General features: G+C 37.9%; 1 protein-coding gene across 1 annotated transcript in view; it reads left to right on the forward strand.

The window, feature by feature from the left end:
• Nucleotides 1–22,154, forward strand: part of MEGF9 (multiple EGF like domains 9) — a 75,184-nt gene that overhangs the window by 40,333 nt on the left and 12,697 nt on the right. Inside the window, exon 3 of the mRNA XM_072727510.1 lies at nt 21,535–21,674. Coding sequence (XP_072583611.1) covers nt 21,535–21,674 — 140 coding nt within the window. The remainder of the gene's footprint in view (nt 1–21,534; nt 21,675–22,154) is intronic.

Raw genomic sequence — 22,154 nt, forward strand, 5'->3', positions numbered from 1 at the left:
ATTTATGATAGTCACACACAGAGAGAGAGAGAGAGGCAGAGACATAGGCAGAGGGAGAAGCAGGCTTCATGCACCGGGAGCCCGACGTGGGACTCAATCCCGGGTCTCCAGGATCCCGCCCTGGGCCAAAGGCAGGTGCTAAACCGCTGTGCCACCCACGGTTCCCTATTTTTAAAGAACTTTTAGCTCCTTGGCAGAAAAATTTCTTCATACTCAGCAGTAGTTACCTTGGATGCTTTATAAATGATACTGTACTCATGATACACAGTATTGTATGATATTGTACCTCTATTAAAAATATGGATGTGAACTTGATTAAGTTTATGATTTCAGATGCAACAATAATGCTTATGATGGTTGGTATTTCAAAATAGCTATGTGTTGTTATCTTTCCAACTCTTTTTACGTGGGTTTTTAAATCACAGGGATACTTAGTGGCTGAGGAAGAATTCCTAATTAGAATTCCAAGCCCAGTGTCCTTATCATCATGCCGTAGAGCTTCTATAATGAGAAAACTGATAATCATTCTGTTATTTGAGGCTGAGAATATAGTAGTTACTTATCATTGCTCCCTTTGCTCCCCTGCTCCCCTAAAAACATGCTTGCGCAAGACATCCTGAGAAGGCTCAACTTTCTTACCATTTTCAAAGATGAGATTTGGAGAAGTTTGTTCATTCTAATATCTAATGGCATGACTACTGCTTTAGAATAAGATTCTGCAGACACATTTTTTCTTGAGCACTTTGGGGAGATAAAACAGTGTTTACTTCTGGGCCAAACTGCTTTATTAGAGGAGAAAGAAATAAGGGGAGCACTGAGAGTTTTAAAAGCTGGAGAAAAGGGAAAAACATTAATTATAAAATTCATGTAATACCTTACTGTTTCCAATGATCTTTTATAAATTATTTCTTTTTTTAAAGATTTATTTATTTAAGAGAGAAAGGGAGAACATGCATTTGAGTGGGGGGAAGAGCAGAGGGAGAACATCTTCGAGCAGACTCCCTGCTGAGCGCTGAGCTCAAGGGGGGGGGGCTCCATCCCATGACCCATGAGATCTTGACCTGAGCTGAAACCAAGAGTCAGACACTTAAGCGACTGAGCCACCCAGGCACCCCTATAAATTATTTCTGATTCCCGTCCACCCTCACCCCGACAGTTAATGTGGTTAAGTGACACAGGCTTAAACACTGTTCTGAAAATAGGTCGCAACTAGAGAGTAGTGGAAAATGCATTGGACTAGTAACTCAAAGATCCAGGGCAGGGGTCTGTAAACTACAGCCCTGAACCAAATCTAACCCACTGCCTGTTTTTGTAAATAAGGTATCCTTGGAACTCAGGTGCACTCATCTATTTACATATTACCTATGACTGCTTTTGTGCTATAGTAACAGAGTTGATTAGTTGCAACAGAGACTCTATGGCCTGCAAACCTAAAATACTGTCTGGCTCTTTAAGAAAAAGTTTGCCAGCTCCTGGTTTGGGGTTCCAGTCCTGGTAGATCTTGCAGGGTAACCATGTAGCTTTGGGAAAGTCACTTTACTTTTTTTAAGCACTTCTTTTAATTTGTGAAGTGGCAGTAATAATCCATATCCTGTTTCTCCCCTGTATAGAGTTGTTTTGTCTTAATGATCAAACAAGAAAATGCATGTGTAAATTTTTACGATCTATACTTTCTAGATAAACAATAAAAATAATTCTAGAAACCGTTTTTTGAGCATGTACTATATGCTAGTCACTGTGTTAACTGCTTTATATGCATTATCTCATGTAAGTCTTTAAAAAACTCCCTTGAGGAGAGCCCTGTTATTTTCCTACTTTGAACATGAGAATTTTGATGTTTCGAGGGAATGGTAAACCTGCATAACTTTACACACTAAAGCTACCATCAACCCAGTTGAACAAATGTAATAAGCCAGTGCTTACTCTGTGAAGCAGAATGACTTCACAATTGCACAGTTGTTTTTCTTAGTAGAAAGCCTCTTAGTATTTAACCCAAATACCCTAGGATGTTCTTATCTCTCAGTTCAATGTGTTTTGGCCAATGGTTATATAAGAAAAATTTGTATTTATATTCCAGAAACTCAGTAATACCATATACAGCATTTTAAAGTAACATGTGGGAAGTCTTGTGTTAAATTCCAGTTTTAATGAGTGTAATGTCACAATCACATGTAAACAGTTTGTAAAGTGCACCACATGTCAACAAAGAGGATGTGCAGCATGTTACTGCGTATTAGGCAACGGGTAACAAGCATGGGAATTGCTGTTGATCAGGAAGTGATTTTGTAAGCATTTTACATCCTTACAGGGGAGCTTGCTACTTATTTATAGGTGCTTTACTGTGTTTTAGTTACACTTTAAGAAGTTGGTTAGTAGTTTTGGGTTGATATGTAATGAATTAAAATTTACAATTACAATTTATAATAATTTTCACTTGAAATATTGGAAAATAGGTTCTTTTTTGGCATTTCTTGTAGAATATATGATTTTCAGTAATGGATGATTGATGTTAAGCAGGAGGTGGAAGATACCTGTGTTATTATTACTTAATCTGTATGGACTGTTTTCTCTGTGTACCCGATGGGTTGGTTCTATTGTCCTTAGTAGGTCTTTTTTTTGGGGGGGGGGGGATGAGTAACGTAATTTTAGAATACCTGCATACAAAGTATGTTGATTTCTCACATCTTTACCATCATCTTCCAACTGACATCTGAAAGGACCTTGCTTCCCCGCAGCCCTTAAAAGTCATGCCTGTTTCCTCTCTCACTCCTCTTATTTCTGGACCTGGAATCGGAATAGATGACCTTCCTTGCTCCTCGTTGCCACTTCCAGAGTGCTCTCCTTTCTCCCTTTCTAAACACGCTGCCTCCGAAGCTCATAGCAACAGAGCATGCTGTTCACCCTCTGTGTTGCTGTCCCCCTACGGGGTACTACCCCTAACGTCTCGCACGTGGCTCACTGTTGTCTTTCTGCCGCCACAACTGTCAAAATCCTGGTTGATTGAGGTATCTGTAGATGATCTCAACAATGTTTGGCCTTTCCATTTTTTCACCTCTCTTCCAATTAGCATTCCTCCTTGCTTCCACGAAACTTTGTTTTACTTGCCCTATTTCTTGATTGCCTATGGCCTTAAAGATAGGTATGTTAATTTTTTGAGGTAAGTCCATTATCCTTTCCTAAGACTTACTGCAGAGTAATATTTAACTTAAAAAATTTTAACAATGTTTTTCAGAATGTCAGGCAAGTTTTCAGAACAAACAGCACATCATTGAAGTCCTTTAAAAACCTGTACTCAAAGGAAGTCTTTAGAAGGAAAGCTCAGGAGCTCTAAACCTAGCTGTAAACATTGCATTTCTTGCTACCAGAAAGGAAGTTAAATTGACATAAGCCCAGAAGAACAGAAATGGGAAGTTGCAGGACTATGTACTTTGGCAAGAACATGTGGGTAAAATATGAGGAAACACCTCTGTGTTCTGCTCTGCTATAAATTATATATGAGTTAAGAAAAAAGGAAATTGTAGGCAAGTAGTGTATGTGCAGTAGAAAGGAAGTAGAATCTGAAATTAGTGACTTTGATTCTATTCTTGGTTTAGGCATTCACTAACTACATGACCTTCATTGAGATATCTGAACTCAAAAAAAAAAAAAAAAGATATCTGACTTCTCTGAGCCTCAGTGTTTTCATCTGTAAAATAATATATGCAACATGAAGGATTTTTGTGAGACTTATTTTGTGTCTGTGTGTCCACTTACATTGTGCCTGGCACATAGATTCACCTCAAAACTCCCTAGAGGTTGAATCTTTTTTTTTTTTTTTTTTTTAAATGTGAAGACTAGAATTGGTGACTCACCAAAGAGGAGGATCAAGTCCACCTGTCTTGTGCATGAGGAGGGATTGGGTATTTGTTTTTGTTGGTAGGCTAAAGAAGAAATTGTTCATTTTAACAGGGAAAAAAAAAGTTTATTTTCTTCCATTTTCACATATTAAACCTCTTAAAATTGGACAATCTACATATCTATATCTATACATATATATGTCTATATATATATATATATTTTTTTTTTTTTTAAGAGAGAGAGCATGAGTGGGGAAGGACAGAGGGAGAGGAAGAGAAAGAATCTTAAATAGGCTCCATGTCAAGCTTGGAGCCCAAATGAGGGCTCGATCTTACAACCTGAAATCGTGACTTGAGCTGAAATCAGAGTTGATCGCTTAACCAACTGAGCCACCCAGATGCCCCAATGATGTATATTTTTTAATAATAATAATAATGATAGTTAAAGTTAATCAAATACACACTGGGCACTATCCTAAGCCCTTTCTTTGCATGTAGCACTTGATTTAATCCCTACATCAGCCATATCAGCTAGGCACTATTATAATAATTCTCATTTGCACAAGAAAAAAATTGGAAGTTAGGCAAATTGCCTAACTTACGATGTAATGACCAGTAAGTAAAAGCATTGGGATTGAAACATTTGCAACTTGGATCTAGAGTTTGGGATATATTAGATTATAGAATTGGTGACTCACAAAGAGGAGCAAAAATTTTGGAGTAAAACAATATTGCTTTTGCTCTTATCTAGAAACCTATAATCTACACTGGACTAAAGGGCATAAAACTATTAGAAGCCAATACAAAATAGTTTTTTTTTTTTCAAAACAGTTTTTAAATATATGCTTAGGGATGCTTGGTGGCTCAGTGGTTGGGCATCTGCCTTCGGCTCCGGGCATGACCCCGGGGTCCTGGAATCGAGTCCCACACCGGGCTCCCTGCATGGAACCTGCTTCTCCCTCTGCCTGTGACCCTTCCTCTTTATTCCTCTTTCTCTCTCTCTCTCTCTCTCTCTCTCTCTCTCTCTCTCTCTATCTCTCATGAATAAGTAAAGTCTTTTAAAAAAACTTCTTTAAAAAATAAATATATGCTAAATTTCTAAGTAGAATAGTTTAGAGTGGGAAAATAATAAACTGAAGTAATAAGGAAAAAGGCTTTTCAGAGGAGGTGGGAACTGCGATGAGCCTTCTCAGTTATGATTTGGGAAGGGCTGAGAAGAAGACCTTATCGGAAGGAAGAAAAACATGCAAATTCAAGTGCATTTGCTAAGATTATACAAGGAGGTAAGAAATCTGATCTAACAGCTCTTCAAATTCTTTTTCTGTTTCCACTTCCCTGTTCTCTTCTTAGGTATAAATAGAAGTAGAAAAGTGGACTCAATTCTATCCTGATTCTCTTGGACATCTAATGGCCATGGAACAAACATCTGGCTTTTAAAAAATTCATCTCCCTATTCTTTATACTCCTATATTTTCAGTGGGAGTTGCCCTAGTGAGGGTAGAACTTGGCTACGGGAGCCAGATGTGGGTTGAGCAATGTCTTTATGTGCAAACACAGAGTCCTTTATGTACTGACAGATGGCCACCCCCTCACAGCACCACTGGTGTTCCAACCTGTTTAATTGGGAAAGAGTTGGTCTATAATGTTTTAACTTTTCATTTTTTGCTTTTGCAATGCATTTTTAATGTTTTCCTGGATTTATGTTTGGACATATGTTTAATAAGTGGGTGGAGAAATCAGATAACATTTTATCTCAGAAATCAGCTTGCTTAGTGAGAGCCTGAAGCTCTTACTACAGCCCTTAAAATATTGTCAGGACTGGTTTTATATTTATATATACTGATTTGAGTTTTTTTAATGCATTCATAGTACGTTAGTATGCAAGGTGCATCACTTTAGACTCTATAAGATAACAAACAAGTTCTATAGTGGTGTAATGTCCTTTTACATAAAATCTGTGGTTGCTGCTGTACAGTGAGTGTATGTTGAAATATTTATTATTTTGCATTTTAATTATGGGAATATGCCCCAGGACAGAGGGCAGAATTTTACTCATGAAGTCAAATTATAATGAAATAAATGTCAAATAGAAAGATGGCAATCCTCTGAGGCTCACGTTCACATGGGGCTCAGAAAATCATCACTTGTGTCATAATTGGGAGTAACAGCTGCTTGTGTAAACTCTTCTTTATTACTCTGCATATAATTCCGGGAGATCAAGAAAAAGTTATTTGATTACGAGAAATAATTAACAATTGAGAAAAGCTGTGTCATTTTTATTCACTCATCTCATTTAATAAAGGCATTGCATCTGCCAGCTATGTGTCCGAAGACATTATCAGTGGAGGCTAGAAATGTAAACAAAATATGAGTATTCACAAAGTGCACAGGAGATTCAGGGAAGTCTTAAGAGCCAAAGTTGCATCTAAATTGAGACCAGAAAGATGAGTAGAAATTCATATGAAAGAACAAGCCATCTTCAGTAGAATGCAAGTGCCTCATTATTTCTCAGAGGCAAGAACGCCTGTTAGTGATGGAGAGGAAGGGTTGAAGGAGAGTGGGCAATGATAAGAGATGAGACTTTTGTCTGTTTACTGTTGTATCTCTAACACCTAAAACAGTGCCTGGCACAAAATAGATTCAGTAAATCCTTGATGAATGAATAGAATGAATGAATGAATGAAGAATAAACAGAGCCCGACTATAAAGGGCCTAATTTTGTCCATTGAAGGGATGCAAATTTTATCCATTAGAGAATACAGTATAAGGAGTGATATTCGATTTTCTTTTAAGAAAAATCACTCTGTCAGAAGTCTGGTAGATGGAGAGAGTGTGCTCAGGGAAGATCAGTGGTGAGAAGGCTTATTGCAACAATCCATTCAAGACAAGTTAAAGGCCTGACCTGAGACACTGGCATGGGCATTGGCAATGGTGCAAGAGAAGAGGGAACCGATATAAGAGGTTTTTGTAGAATAAAATGTACGGGGCTAAGTGGTTGTTTGTATGTATGAAGTAAGGGGGGGAGACAGAGATGACTCCTGTGTTTCTTTCGGGCTTGGGCACATGAGTAAGGAGATAGTCCATTAACTAGTAAAAGAATACAGGTAAATAAGCAAGTTGGAGGGAGATGATGTTAGGTTTCAAACATGTTCATTTTGAAGTGATTGTGAAATATTCAAATAGAAATGTCTGATAGATAGTTGCATACACATTGTGTGCCAAACTCAAGAAATCTTCTAGCATATTCTTATGCTATTTCTTAGGAAAATAAAACAAAGCCTTATAGCTTTGGCTTTATTTAAAAATAATTTTATTCTATGCCCCAGTTATCATTCTTGCATTTGTACCAGTCTCTAGTTTAAATTATTATTTTTTATTTACTTCTATAGTTTTTCTGTGAGGGTAGAATTTTAAAAGGTAGCCAGCCATCTTAGTCAAAAGCAAGTAATTGATCTCAGCCTTTATCCTAGTGTGATTACTTAGTTTCAGTAAATGTTCGTACAGTACCGATGGTTTGTGTTAGAAGATACTTTAAACACATTACACCAAGTATCATGTTAAGTTCATGTAAAATAAATTAGACTACAATTTGAACATTAATAAATGGCCAGACAAGGACTTATTCAGAAAAAGGCACCAAGTGCATTAAGTATAAATAATGTATGTTTAGATGGCTACAGTTTACATGGCTCTGTGTTTTTCAGTACACTTCAATCTTAAATCCTCCATTCAATACAGGACATGCTCTGTCCTCCTGGTCTTCTAATTATTAACTAGATAACAGCTGTAGTCAAATGAATGAAAAAAAAACCCCACATCTTTCTTCTAGTTATTGGTGACCTTTGAGAACATTAACATGTCACAGTGAATTGATATAGTTGCTGTTGATCAAACATGGTCCTTTCCCTAAGCCGTGTTGCAGGTTCTTCTGCTTGTTTATTTTATTAAGCCACTTTTATGCCAGTTTGGGGTTTTTAAAGAAATATTTTAAAGTTAAATTTTGGTTAATGATGATATTAAAAGGTCATTTATTTTGCTTCTGCTGAGAGACTCCTCCGAATATGTAGTTGTATATATCCCAATAATACAAATAATCATGTTCATATAAATTGTGGTATTTGGTATCAAGGTATTTATTTAGTTAACAAACTATGTGCAGGATATTTGAATAGACCATGTGGGGAATAGAAGATTAATAAGACAATGGGTCTTATCCCAAAGGAGCATCTGGTCTGGTAAGGACACTAAAAAAATGTATATAAATATTTATAATGTGAAGTACAAATTGGCTGACATCATAAACTATAAAGATAAAATGTTAAGGGGATGAAGAATCTGGGAGATCTCATTGAAGTGATTTCTAGAAGAAATAGGTTTTGACCTCAGTTTCGAAGATAGGAAAGGATTAGGCTTACAGAAGTGAACAAGGTGGGAAAGGATGTTATAGAACAGGAAAGAGCAAGATTAATGTCCCAGAGATGTGCTTACACAGGATGTAAGGTGGAAGGGAGGTGGGGGCAGAGGAGATAAATCTGGCAAGTCCTGTTGGGGTCAGGTCACAGAGGGCCTCCAGGGCCAGACAAATGATTTGGCTTTTATTCATGAAGCAGCCTTTAAGCAGAAGTAATACCGGCACTGTGTCCTAGCAGTAGTAGAGTGGATGGATATAAGTAGGGGGGATTAGAGGCAGAATGATAACCGGTGAGGGCCAAATTTAGGGTAATAATTAGGGACAACAGAATAATGAGAGTGGACGATAGTGAAAATGGTCATATGCCCCGTGATAGCAGGGTTTCTGTGCATAATTCTCTACCAAGCTCTGACTTTTGCACAACTACATACACACAGATCTAAACGTGGTTTGTATTTCTCTGTTGAATGTAAGGACTCGCTCAGTCCCAGGGTTGCTTCTCAGGCCCACACTCAATGCCTGTGTTCCCCTTCTCCCTTTGTTGCGGGCCGCGGAGACCGAATCTGCTTCCCTACATGCTTCAGTGGTTGCTGCCACCCGCTGCATTGCATGGAATTTAGATTCCCCGCTGAGCCTTGCTGCTGAGTGTCAAGCAGGGTCCCCACATGCATGTTCTTTCTGTGTTGCCAAAAATAAATCCAAGGGCCCTTTACCTTTTGAGACTTTAAAAAACTATTAATCTTTGTAGAGAGGCCTGTGGGGGTAGCGAATATAATAGATATGGGGGAAGTTGAATGGTTATATAAATGACAGACTTTTCCACAAACAAGGTTCAGATATAGGCGTAAATCTCTTTTATTTTTCCAGTTACTTACCCTGGCACTCATGCCTCAATAGCAACCTGTTTCCCTTTGAGGCAACCCATTCTCCAACAATTAATTACTCATTTTCCAGTGACTCTAGGAGTTAGTCCTCTGATGCTGAGTGTCAAGGGAACATGATTCTGAACAGTTCACTGCCGTTACTGTCTCTCACTCCTGTAGGGCATGGCCAGGTTGAACAGCCTGACCGATGAGGCTTGCTCACTACCATAGTGATGCTTTCACTGGTCCAGATCCTTGAAGAGGCAGCAGTGATTCTTTGAGGGAGGATGAACCCACTCCTCAGTGCCAAGTTCTTTCAAGGATGCTCTTAATTAGGGTTCCAGAGTTCTAGGTCTTAACAATCAGCTCCTTCGGTTTATACATGCAGCTGTGTCCTAGTGTGCAAGCCGGCTCCAAGAGTTCCAGTTGAGGACATTTTGTAGAATGTTTCACTTAACCCCAAATCCCCCTCTTTCCCTGATAAAAAAAAGCTGTTGCTAGGGGTGCCTGAGTGGCTCAGTCTGCTTAAGCATCTGCCTTTGGCTCAGGGCATGATCTCTTGTCCTGCATTGGGATCCCTGCTCAGTGGGGAGCCTACTTCCCCTCTCCTCTGCTGCTCCCCTTGCTCATGCCCTCTCTCTCTCAAATAAATAAATAAATACAAATCTTTTAAAAAGTTCTTGCTAAGCCTTTCTCTTAGGACAGTGGGGCCTATTCACTCTGTACTTAACACAACTAAGAGAAGCCTAAACAAGAGATTCTTCACCCAGCCGGGAGAATCTGCTTCAAGATTATTTTCTACCCCTGTCCAAAGGGCAAAGCAATTGGAAACTTCTCTTGCCGAAGAAGAAAGAAACCACAATTTAATCTCCAGTTAAGCATCTCTTGGATAGGAGATTTCACTACACATAAGAAGTGTAAAAATCTTGTAAACACATCGTGTTTTTCTGTTCTAAAAATTGACTTCTTTCTCAGATGAAAATACCTCACAGGTTGGCAAATAATAGTAACATTATTACTACCACCATGAATCCCAGAATGAACAGCATTAACATTTATTGAATGTTTGCTCTGTGCCCGGCTAAGTGCTTTATATGTGCTAACTTGTAAGGATAAAATAACAACTGAAGTGCTAGGAGTCTCATTTTACAGAAGAAGAAACAGACTTGAGTAATCTGCTCCAAAATAGACAACTAGTAGTGGCAGAAATAGGCTCAAACCAATACCCCTCTGACTATACTCCCTTTCCTTTATTTTTTGAGTGTTTATTGAGTGGCTGAACCTCTGCTTGTTTTATCAATAAGCCTGATAACCATCCTAAGTTTAGCTACCGTATAGATTCCTAGCACGGAAGCTTGTCATTTGAGTGCCCAAGATAACATCATCAGCAAGAAGTCATGTACCCCCTAATATGATGCAGTGAATGAGAAAGGCGTGTTACCTCTGTGATAGTCTTCACTAAAATTCATAATCTCAGTCAAATTATGACAAGACATCAGACAAACCCAAATTGAGGAACATTTTAGAAAATAACCAGTACTCTTCAAAAGCTTCAAGGTTATAAAAGACAAGGAAAAACCAAGAAACTGTCAGATTGGAGGAGGCTGAAGAGACATGACCAGTAAACAAATATAAGGTGATATCTCACATTGGTTCCTGGCACAGAAAAGGGACATTAATATAAAAATTAGGGAATCTGATAATGTTAGAGTGCAGTTAACAGTATTATAGCAATATTAATTTTCAGTTTTGATGAATTTACCATGGTTATATAAGAAATTAACCTTAGGGGAAGTTGGGTAAATAGTATAACAAGAACCCTCTGTACCATCTTTACACTTAAAAAAAAAACTAATATTATATACAAGTAAAAAGTTAATAGAATTGTTATTTAGAGCAGTCAAAGGAATCGGATAGTATAATTGTCTTGTGATGAAGACATAGTTAGTTGGTCGTAGTGATCATTCTTAACCCTAGGTCCAGAAGAGGAATCAGAGTAAGGAAATTAACTTTGCTTGCATGAAGATCTGCCACTTTAGATGTATGACATTGAGGTTAGAATATATAATCAAATTCATAGCCCGTTTTAATGTTTTAAATACATTTTTTCTCTAAAGTTTTAAAAGAAGAGCTTCTAAACCTTATGCTAGTAGACTTAGGCTGAAATAGAAGGATGCTTGTTCCCACAGAGAAGGCTTTGTCTTCCCCTGTGTCCCCTGAAAGAAAATTAAATCAGCATGACTTGTTCCATCTCAGAGGGTTTTTTTTTTTTTATATAGCTAGAAATGTGTTTCCTAGAGGGTAGAGGAAATATGGGACTATTCATCTTTTTTTTCTCCTTGGATTTGACTTCCACTCAAAATATCTAAATTTGCAATCCCAGAGAGAGATCTTGAAGTTTCTCTAGATTTCCTATAAAAAGGCTATAAGAGCTTTAGCCATGATTATTTTGATATTCAAAGTATATAGGGCTAATTAAAAAATTGTCAATTCCATTATTATGGGTTTTTACATATTAAATGAATTCTGTGGTATGATATAGTCCATGTGTTTTTTTTTTTAAGATTTTATTTATTTACTCATGAGACACACACACACAGAGAGGCAGAGACCCAGGCAGAGGGAGAAGCAGGGTCCATGCAGGGAGCCTGACGTGGCACTTGATCCTGGGTCTCCAAGATCACGCCCTGGACTGAAGGCAGTGCTAAACCGCTGAGCCACCCGGGCTGCCCTAAACCTCTATTCTTGATGTTTTACACATATAACCTCTGACTTCTCAGAGCAACTTGGCTATCTTGCTCTTAGAAGCTGAGTTACTTAGCAATATGGCATAATTAATAAGTGGCAGAGCTTATATTTGAGCCCGGGTCTCTCTGACTCCAAGGCTCTCCCCACTGTACCCTAAAATAGAATGGGCAAGATTAGATATGGCAGTGTGAGTCTCAGTGCAAGTACAGGTCTAGGTATGGGTGAGCATGATTCATCGACATAACGAGTGGCCGATGGAGACCTAAATCTAGAAGTCAGATCTGGGGTACAAAGAAGTTAAGTATTGTATAGAAAAAGGCAGCATGAAGTATTGAGAGCATCTATAGAGAATCATTTGAAAGGCAGGAATTAGGACATTATAAATATCAAAGTTGAGTCTACTTGACTTTCTGGGGCTTAAATGGCAGATATTTGACATATGGGAGATCTGAAAGCAAGTGTTATGAACCTACTCATTGGGGTGGAAATTGGGGATGCAGGACCACTAGGACCAGGAGGGAGGCATCAAGAAATTAGGGACAATAGTTATAATGCAGCCATTGAGAATACGGGGGACTAAGGTAAAAAAAAAAACAAAAACAAACAAACAAACAAAAAAACCTAGTAGCGAATGAAACTTAATGACAGTTCACTAAGGGTGATTGCTTTGAGTGTCCTCTTCCTAGGTCAGAATTGATACCAAATTAAGGGGTAAACACTAAGCTCAGAGTTGGGTATGAAGTAACTTTACCAGTCAGGTCTAGGAACATGAAAAGTAGAGTGAAGTCAGTATAGTGACATTTTTACAGTTAATCTAGTACAGTGATTCTTCAAGACCTACCCCCAGACCAATATCAGCATAACCTAAGAATTGGTTAGAAATGCAAATTCTTGCACCCAATCCCAAACCAACTGAATCAGAAATTCTGAGATAAGGCCTAGCAATCCGAACCACTGATCTAGTGAACAGTATGTTGCCCCGAAAAATCTAAGGTCAGCTTATATGCAGAAGAAAACCAGAAGTAATAACAAGTAGGCTTATCTGAGGCATTCCAGTCTCTGTTCTTTGTTTATGTGAGGATTTTTTAAGCTAAAGAGGCTTTTTTAGCAAGGTCATAATAGAAAATTGGGGTTAAACAAAACAGACTTTTCTTCTGTCTTGCTTTCATTAAGTACACAGAGTTAATCTATAACATAGAGGAGAGAGACAGAAAAAGAACAGGTATTAGTTTGCAGAAAACCTGGGTTCTAATTCTGATCTCCCTCTAGGTGCGTGACCTTGAAAATTGAGTCAGCTCCTGTCATGGAAGCTCCATTGCTTGGAGATGTTGACTATCCCCAATTTGACCATATAGAGAGCTACTAATATTTGGCACTTAAATATATAGTTTTAACTAGTTTTCACAATCATTTAATAAGAGATTCTTATCTTTCAGATGTGAAAACTTAATTTGTTCAACAAACAGCTAGATAGTGGCACAGTTGATACTTACGAGTGTCCTAGAATTATGGTAAGAATGAACATAACTCATGCATATATAAACCTTGTGCCATGCACTTTGTAATCTCACAGTGGGAACTCAGTAATTTTAGCATTGCCCCCTGACTACTTCATTCCCTACAAGGTTTAGAAATCAAAGGCTTAGGACTTGTGTATAAAGCCTTGGTCCTTAGCACTGTTAGTATCAATATTTTGAATTAAACAGGTTTTTGTTTACTCATCTGGAAACTGAGGCACCATTTATGCTGTCATTTCTGTGAGAAAATGAATCCTAAACTCTAGGTACTACAAGTTGAGTTAATTTTTGGAACACAGCGTGTACACAGACCAAGTGTTAATGATTACCCTTTCAGGTTAGTATCCAAAATATATAAAGAATGTATAAAACTCAACACCCAAAAGACAAATCCAATTTAAAATTGGGCAGAAGACATGAATAGACATTTTTCCAAGGAAGACATAGAGATGGCCACCAGACACATGAAAAGATGCTCAACATCACTCATCATTAGGGAAGTACACATCAAAACTACAATAAGTTATCACCTCTTTCCTACCTGTCAGAATGGCTAAAATCAACAACACAAGAAATAACAGGCAAGGATGTGGAGAAAGAATGTGCTCTAGGTAGCCACTCTGGAAAACAATATGGAGTTCCCTCAAAAAAATTAAAAATAGAACTACCTTATAATCCAGTAATTACTTTGGTATTTACCCAGAGAATACAAAAATACTAATTCAAAGGGATGCGTGCATCCTGATGTTTGCAGCAGCATTATCCACAACAGCCAAATTATGGAAACAGCCCAAGTATCCATTGATTGATAAATGGATAAAGGAGAGGTGTGTGGTGTACACACATTTACACACACACACACACACACACACACACACAATGTGCGGCATATTGCTGAGCCACCATAAAGAATGAGATCTCGCCGTTTGTAAGGACGTAGATGGAGCTAGAGTATAATGCTAAGTGAGGTGAGTCAGTCGGAGAAAGACGAATACCATATGATTTCACTCATGTGTGGAATTTAAGAAAGAAAACAAATGAGCCAAGGGAGAAAAAAGAGGCAAACCAAGAATCAGACTCTTAACCATAGAGAACAAACTGATGGTTGCCGGAGGGGGGGCGAACAGGCGATGAGTATTAAGGAGGGCACTTGTGAGGGGCACCGGGTGTTGTATGAAGTGTTGAATCACTAAATTCTGTACCCGAAACTAATATTACACTGTATGTTAACTAACTGGAACTCCAATTAAAAAAGAATTTTTAAAAATTACCCTTTCATTAAGCAAACCTTTTACAAATGGTTACAAAAGAATACAGTGTTAATGTATTTGAGAAGCATCGCCTTTTCAGGAAGATGATGCTTTTTCTTTTTTCTCTTTTCAAAATGACTTTTAAAAAGAAGAAATCTCTATCAAATAATGGAGTAATTGTGTGGGTTTGAGTATTCTTAGGGCTGTATTTATTCCATTACAAAAAGTGAAGGAAATAAGAAATAATTTTCCTAATTGAATTGAGTTAAACCTTCTCAAGTTATGGCTCTGGAAACATGACACTTTTTTTTTTTTTTTGCCATTAAGTTTTATTTCTGACTTTTCAAATTAGCTTTTAAATTTGATTTTGGTAAGATCGACTATCAGAAAATATTTTTGCACTTAGGCAATACCCTTTCTGAGTGTTAAGAATTTCTGTCTGAATATGGATTTTCTCTAAGAATATTTTAGACTATTTGCCCGCAAAAATACAAGGAATGTTTAGTATAATAGCCCAATGTTTTCAACAATAAAGCTATCTTTTTTTTTCCTCCAGCAAAGGAGCTTTGCTCATTGCATAATGGTCTTTTTCCATGGTAGAAAGACAGAGGAATGCTTAATGCAGATGATCTTTTGCCAAAATGTCTAATTATTGAGTTTCTTTCATAACCAAAAGGAGAAACTATTTTTATTACCTTTCACAGCCATGACACAGACATGAAGTATTGCAAATAACTTTTCGTTTTCTTTGTTTTCCCGTGTAAAACTTTTTTCTAGTTAGAAAACCTTTTTCCAGCTTCCTCTTAATATTATTTTTAATATATTGAGAGAACTTATAATCAGAAATTTTCTGTTAATTTCATAGTGTTTTAACTAGTAGTTCTGTTTCTGCACTAAATTGTTTTTATTTTTTATTTTATTTTTTAAGAAGATTTTCATTTATTTGAGAGAGAGAGGGAAATAGCAGCAGAGGGAGAGGGAGAGAAGTAGGCTCCCCACTGAGCAGGGGGGCCTTGGGGGCTGGATCCCAGGACCCTGCGATCATGACCTGAGCAGAAGGCAGAGGCTTAACCGACTGAGCCACCCAGGCGCCCCTACACTAAATTGTTTTTTGCTATTAAAGAAAAGACAGAAGAAGAAAATTGATACCTCTAATTATCCATTTTTTCTGTTTCTTGTTCTTTCCATGTCAGAGTGCCAATATGTGAACTGTGTGAGGAAGAAGGAGGAAAAAGCAAGGCTTCTGAATAACCATAAATAAATGTATTTCCTCTAATTAGAACTGTATCTTTTTAGTTACTCTACGACTTCTTAAGTTCATGTTGATAACAGTATCTAAGGATATGCCGTGCACATGTCACTTACAACTCTTAGGAAGAAAACAATGTTTTTGATAACATAAAACATACTAAGACATTTGACAATTTAGAAAAAATTACGTCATTAGGGACACCTGGGTGGCTCAGCGGTTGAGCATCTGCCTTCGGGCTGAGGGCGTGACCCCAGGGTCCCGGGATGGAGTCCGCATCGGGCTCCCTGCAGGGAGCCTGCTTCTCCCTCTGCCTGGGTCTCTCTCTGTGTCTCTAGTGAATGAATAAATAAAATCTTTTAAAAATTTAATCAATTAGCTAGTTTGTACAAAAACACATCAGATCTCATTGGTTCAGGTCCCACCTTATATAGGCTTTTGAAATCCTTTTCCCTCTTGATTTTATCATTAAAAAAATTTTTTTTAAAAGATTTTATTCATTTGAGAAAGAGAGAGAGCACCCTCAGGAGCATGAGTGGGGGGAAGGGCAAAGGGAGGGGGTACCAGCAGAGTCCCCACTGAGCAGGGCGCCCAACACAGGGATCATGACCCCAGCCAAAATCAGATGCCTTAACCGACTGAGCCACCCAGGCACCCCTCCCTTCTCAATTTTAGAATTTTCTTTCCCGGGATCCCTGGGTGGTGCAGCGGTTTAGCGCCTGCCTTTGGCTCAGGGCCGCGATCCTGGAGACCTGGGATCGAATCCCAGGTCGGCCTCCCGGTGCATGGAGCCTGCTTCTCCCTCTGCCTGTGTCTCTGCCTCTCTCTCTCTCTCTCTCTGTGTGACTGTCATAAATAAATAAATAAATAATTAAAAAAAAAAAGAATTTTCTTTCCCCAAATCATTTCTACCAGGTTTTCATAATGTACTCTCTTTTTTCCTAGCCACCTTTTGGCTCCAAACTAACAATTACCCCATAAATTATTGCAATTTTTCTAGGTTTGTTAACAGAATTTTAAAAATAAATAACAGCCTTGTCTGCCTTTGTCTGTTAGAGAGTCCAGACCATTTTCCTTTAATTTTCAGAAAAAATTCAGGATCTAGTATTACTGTCATCATCTTCATAATTCTTTTATTCTTGAGTATTGATTACGTGCTGGATGCTATGCTGAGTACCCTGGGTATGTCATCTTTAATTCTCACAATAACCCTACAAAGTTTGGTATAATCGTCTTCATTTTACAAATGAGAATACTGAGTCTAAGACAGAATAAGCCCGTGGTCCCAGCTCGTTACTAGCAGAGCTGGAACATGAACCAAGCTCTCTGTCTCCTTAGGCTATGAATTTTCCATAGACCCTGATACCTTCCTCCCTGTGTTCCACCCTTCCCACCCTAGTCAATACTGTTATAAAATAATGGAAATTCTGGAGATGCTCCATCTACTCGTCTTAAACAGAACAGAACCTTTAAGAAGACATTTTGGTTAGTACTTGCATGACACAAATACGTACCAAATCTTGAAATGTGATATACTACTGAATTCCCTTTTGAAAAGTTAATGAATTCATGTCAGAAAATATATTATTCATGTTTTAAGAGAGAGTTTTTTAAAAGTTTTATTTATTTAAGTAATCTCTACATCCAACATGGGGCTTGAACTCATGACCCCAGGATCAAGAGTCGCATGCTCTTCTGACCGAGCCAGCCAAGTGCCCTTTAAGGATTATTTTTAAGTGTTCAAACCGTGTAATAGTGGCTTGCACACTTATGAGTGTGATAAATTCTATAACTAAGCACTTGAAACCCTAAGAAAATCTGAGAATCCTGTTTGGGAAAATTAAAAACTGTATAGTACATACTTAGTTATACTTAGTATGGCTTAGTTGCACGATGCTTGTGCTTCCTTTATAAATAACTCTGTATTCTTCTTTCTGATATAATTCTCCACACTATATTAGTACTTTACTAGTAGCTAACTCATGTCTATAAAAAGTGACACCAGATGAGCAATTTCTATCTTAAATTCCTTGTTAGTTGAATTCAGTAGTATAGATTCTGACTTCTGTTCAAAATCTAGTTCTATGCCATTATTTTCCAGATACACAGCTATGGGTCTTTGGTTCTTTCATTTCAAATCTATGGATTAGCATGAGTGGTCTGTTAACAGGACTTTCCCCCCCACCCCCCCACCCCCACCCCTTCTTTGATTTCATTGCATTTATATCATTGACCTTTGCTTCGAAAAGCATTCAATAGTCTTTAACAGAGGGAGACTATGAAAGGGGGTGTTGTAGAGACTTTATTCTGTAAAAGAAGTCACACAGGGAGAGCTTTATATTTGCTGAGTGATTTAATTCTTATACATGCAGAAATTGGCGCTGGGCCATGAGTAACAGGGAAAGCACTACCAGCGCAGTCTCACAACAAACTTTCCCACTCTCTTCTATATTTAAAAAAGAGAGAGAGAGAGAAAGCACCTCCTTTCTTGTTTTAAAATCTACCCAGGAAAAGTGAAGCACGGTATCTAGACTAGTCAATCACTTTATCAGGATTCATAAAGCTACTCATGGGGTTTTCTTTGTTGTGTGTTTTTTTTTTTTTTAACATCAACAACTAAGGAACATATTCTCCAGGGAGAAAGACGCCTGCTTAAATCAGTCTTTTGAATATGCAGAGCAGAATTATGAAGGGAAAGTCCACTTACAGGGATAGCAACTACTTTGAGAACACTTAACTATGTTATGATTATGGGATATTATGAAGTGATTAGGTATTCCAAGATACCTTATAGGTTGGTGGGTTCAGCAAACACTGTCATTTTAAGTGACTGTTTATTCTTCTGTTTACTGAATAATTTGTCTATAGAGAAATGAGGAGCAAGCATATTTTGATTAACATTTTTAAAGCCTTGGAAGTCAGCTAATAAAATGTTGTTATCAGTTCTTTGGAAGGCAATTATATCCTTTATAAATAGGGAGACTTGGATTGACTCGTTCCTTCTTGTTGAGTAATAACATATTCTTGAACTTCATATTTGATGAATACAGATTTACTTTGCTAGATCTTTGAGTACCTTGGGATGGTCTTGTGTAAACACGTGTGTGTTGGGTTTCTTTCTTTCTTTCTTTCTTTCTTTCTTTTTCTTTTCTTTTCTTTTCTTTCTTTCTTTTTTTCTTCCTGAAATTACTTAAGAGACACACTTGGTAATGTGTATTTCTGTTGCATTTTAAAATCAAGGCTCATCTTCTTCACTATGATCAGTACAAATTGTAGCTAAGCTTTAAAAAGCATCACAATGTTTGGGCTTGCATCTCTAGGAACCTCGGACTTGCTAGGCTGCAGTTTCTCTTCAAGCCATGAGAACTCTTAGCTTTTGTTAAGGGAAACCTGAAATTTACTGGCAGTAAGAAAAGAGAGCACTTTTCTTAGGTGGAGTTTATTTTGGGCAAGGCAGAAACAGCTTACTGGGGTGAAAAACCTAAATAAATGGTGAATTGTGGTGATTGGAATCTACAGAATGAAGCTCGATACCCAAGTAGGTATCAAGTTGTTTGGTGTGCAAATTTCTTGTGCAAATAAATTTAGATTCAGACTTAGGGAGTGGTAGGTACCATGATACAGCAGGAAAAGTCTTGCTTTGTATAAATCAGCCTGACTTACTAAGTGTGGACAATAACTAGCCTCTCTGATTTCCCTCAATAGTAAAACAAGGCTCAGGACTTTACCTAGTAGGGTTTATTTTGAGGATTAGAGAACATATCTATATTCTAGGCCTATATGATACAGGCCCTCAATCAGTGATGGCTCATTATTTTTATCATTGTCGTCTGCAGCAGCACTCCTGCTTTCAGATGCCTGTTTTACATTTTCTCTAAAACTACTTGTTAATCAAGCAACTGCATAACCTAATACACTAGACAGCTTTAAGATAGGAATAGAGAGTTCTATGAATACATAGAACTTGTATCTCAGGATACAAGACTTTGAAATATGTAAAGTATATATTATTTACATAAGCCTGGCTTCCTTTCCCTTCTGGACTGGTTTTATTTGAGTAAAGCCCTAAAAATATTCCATGTAGAACTGTTTTTCTACTTTTCTACTCCTTTTTGGCATAGCCTGGGATAGCACAGAGAACTGTAAGTGGGAGAAAAAGTAAACTTTGACTCTAGCTGCTCAAAAGAGTTTTTAGGGACGGAGGATGAAAGCCTCATTATTTACCCCAGGGGATGTTCATAAAAAAATAAAGGCAAATCTTAAATTAAAAAAAAACACCTTAGGTTTGTATACTACAAGTAGAATGCACATGGTTGAAAGTTGCTTTATTTCTGTTCTGCAGAGTTCAGTTGAAAAGTCCAGTAACTCTCAAATTTGGAACTTGTGTTTTTAATATAGAAATGGGAATATGGGAATTAGTAGGGGATTACTTTAACTGCTATGTGTAAGAACTCTGTAAGTATTAATAATTTGAGCCTGGGTTCTTGAACTGAAATTAACAATCCCATGAGGGCTCATTATCAGGAGCTAAATCTCTAAAAATATTATATCGAAAAGCAGTTTTACCTTAAATCGTCTCCCATCCAATATGCTGGTGCTGAGAAATGCTCAGATAAAGTCTAAAAATTTCAGGTTCAGAATGAACATATAAAGAAGAGTCACATTGTTAGATAAAGCATTTTTCTCTGTTTCTTTTTAAGGATTTTATTTTTAAGTAATCTCTATACTCAACATGGACTCGAACCTACAACCCTGAGATCACACACTCTACTGACGGAGCCAGCCAGGCACCCTTATTTTTCTTACATTGGATTTTAGATTTCATTTTGGGTTGACAATCTAGAATTTTATATGGATTTAATCCAGAAAACAATAGAGGTCCCCCTTACAATCATATTTACTTAACTGTGAATTCCAGTTTAATTGCCAGAAATAGGATTTTAATATAGCCAAACCTAAAGTAGACAAGTATGTCATTTTCAGCATGTAAATGGATATTAATTGACACATTCATTAAGGTCTTGGTTTTTGGGGACCTGGATGGCTCTGCTTTCATCTGGGGTTGTATTCCTGGGGTCCTGGGCTAGAGCCCCCATCTCAGGCTCAACAGGGGCCTCTCCCTCTGCCCCTCTCCCTGCTTCTGCGCTCGTGCTCACTTGCTTGCTCTCTCTCTCTCTCTCAAATAAATAAAATCTTGAAAAAAAAAAACTTGGCCTTCATATTCTTCAGCCAGAAGCTAGGTTGGGTGAAGGCTAGGAGTTTCTTCTTTTCTCCATGCTGGGTAGAGTGGGTGCTGATGGAACTGTGGAACAATCCAGGAATGAGCTGTAGCAGTGCTGCTAGTTCTATGCCCCACTGCTCAGTAAACAAAGATTTCTAAGCACTGGGGACTTATGTTCTCCATGGCTCCTTTATTAATCATTTTAAACCACCTAAATGCAGCGGATTAAACTGTCACAAATGATTCATGTTAGTATGTCAATTGAATGTATATAGTCATGAAGTTATTCAACTCCTAATTAAAACAAACTCAAAATGATTTTAGTGATTAGAATCTAGTTGAAACTATTTCTACATTAAGATCATCTATGATGGGATGTGAAGCAACAAAACTTTCAGACTCATTTACTTTTGTTTGTTGTCTTTGCTTTTATTTGCAGTTCTGGGAAATGCCAGTGCAAAGCGGGTGTCACCGGCTCTCCATGTGATCGATGCCAAGATGGATATTATGGCTTTAGTGAGAGCGGCTGCTTGCCCTGCCAGTGTAATAATCGGTCTGCAAGTTGTGATGTCCTCACAGGTACACACTCTCCTTAACTTTGTTATGTAATTAGGCCATAGTTCTTTTCATACATTTCAAAAATTATGTTTTTTGGTTGGAGAGCTATGGAAGCAAAGAAGCCTGTATGAACTAAAATACCCTCCAGAAAGGCTAGAACTCTTCCTAAGTAAGTGAATGATAGCCAGACATTTTATTTCCACGGGACATTTGATGATTCTAGTCATAGGCTAAGGAACAGATTTGTCTGGAGGAAAGAGATACAAGGAGAGTTTTTGGCAGTTGTTTGGGACTTGTATGATGGATTGGAAACTAGAGGAGCCCTAAACACAAGGCCAGTTTTCTCACGGGACATTAGCTGATTATGTAAGAAATGAGAGCAGCCCCAAAGGAATAAAGAAGTCTCTCAGTCTTCTGGTGCTTAGGAGACAAAACCTCAGAAAGAGAAGCTCTGCTACCATATACCACCATCTCTCTCGAGATACTGCCACGTTCTGAAGG

The sequence above is a fragment of the Vulpes vulpes genome, chromosome 12, assembly GCF_048418805.1.
Source record: "Vulpes vulpes isolate BD-2025 chromosome 12, VulVul3, whole genome shotgun sequence".
Lineage (NCBI taxonomy): Eukaryota > Metazoa > Chordata > Mammalia > Carnivora > Canidae > Vulpes > Vulpes vulpes.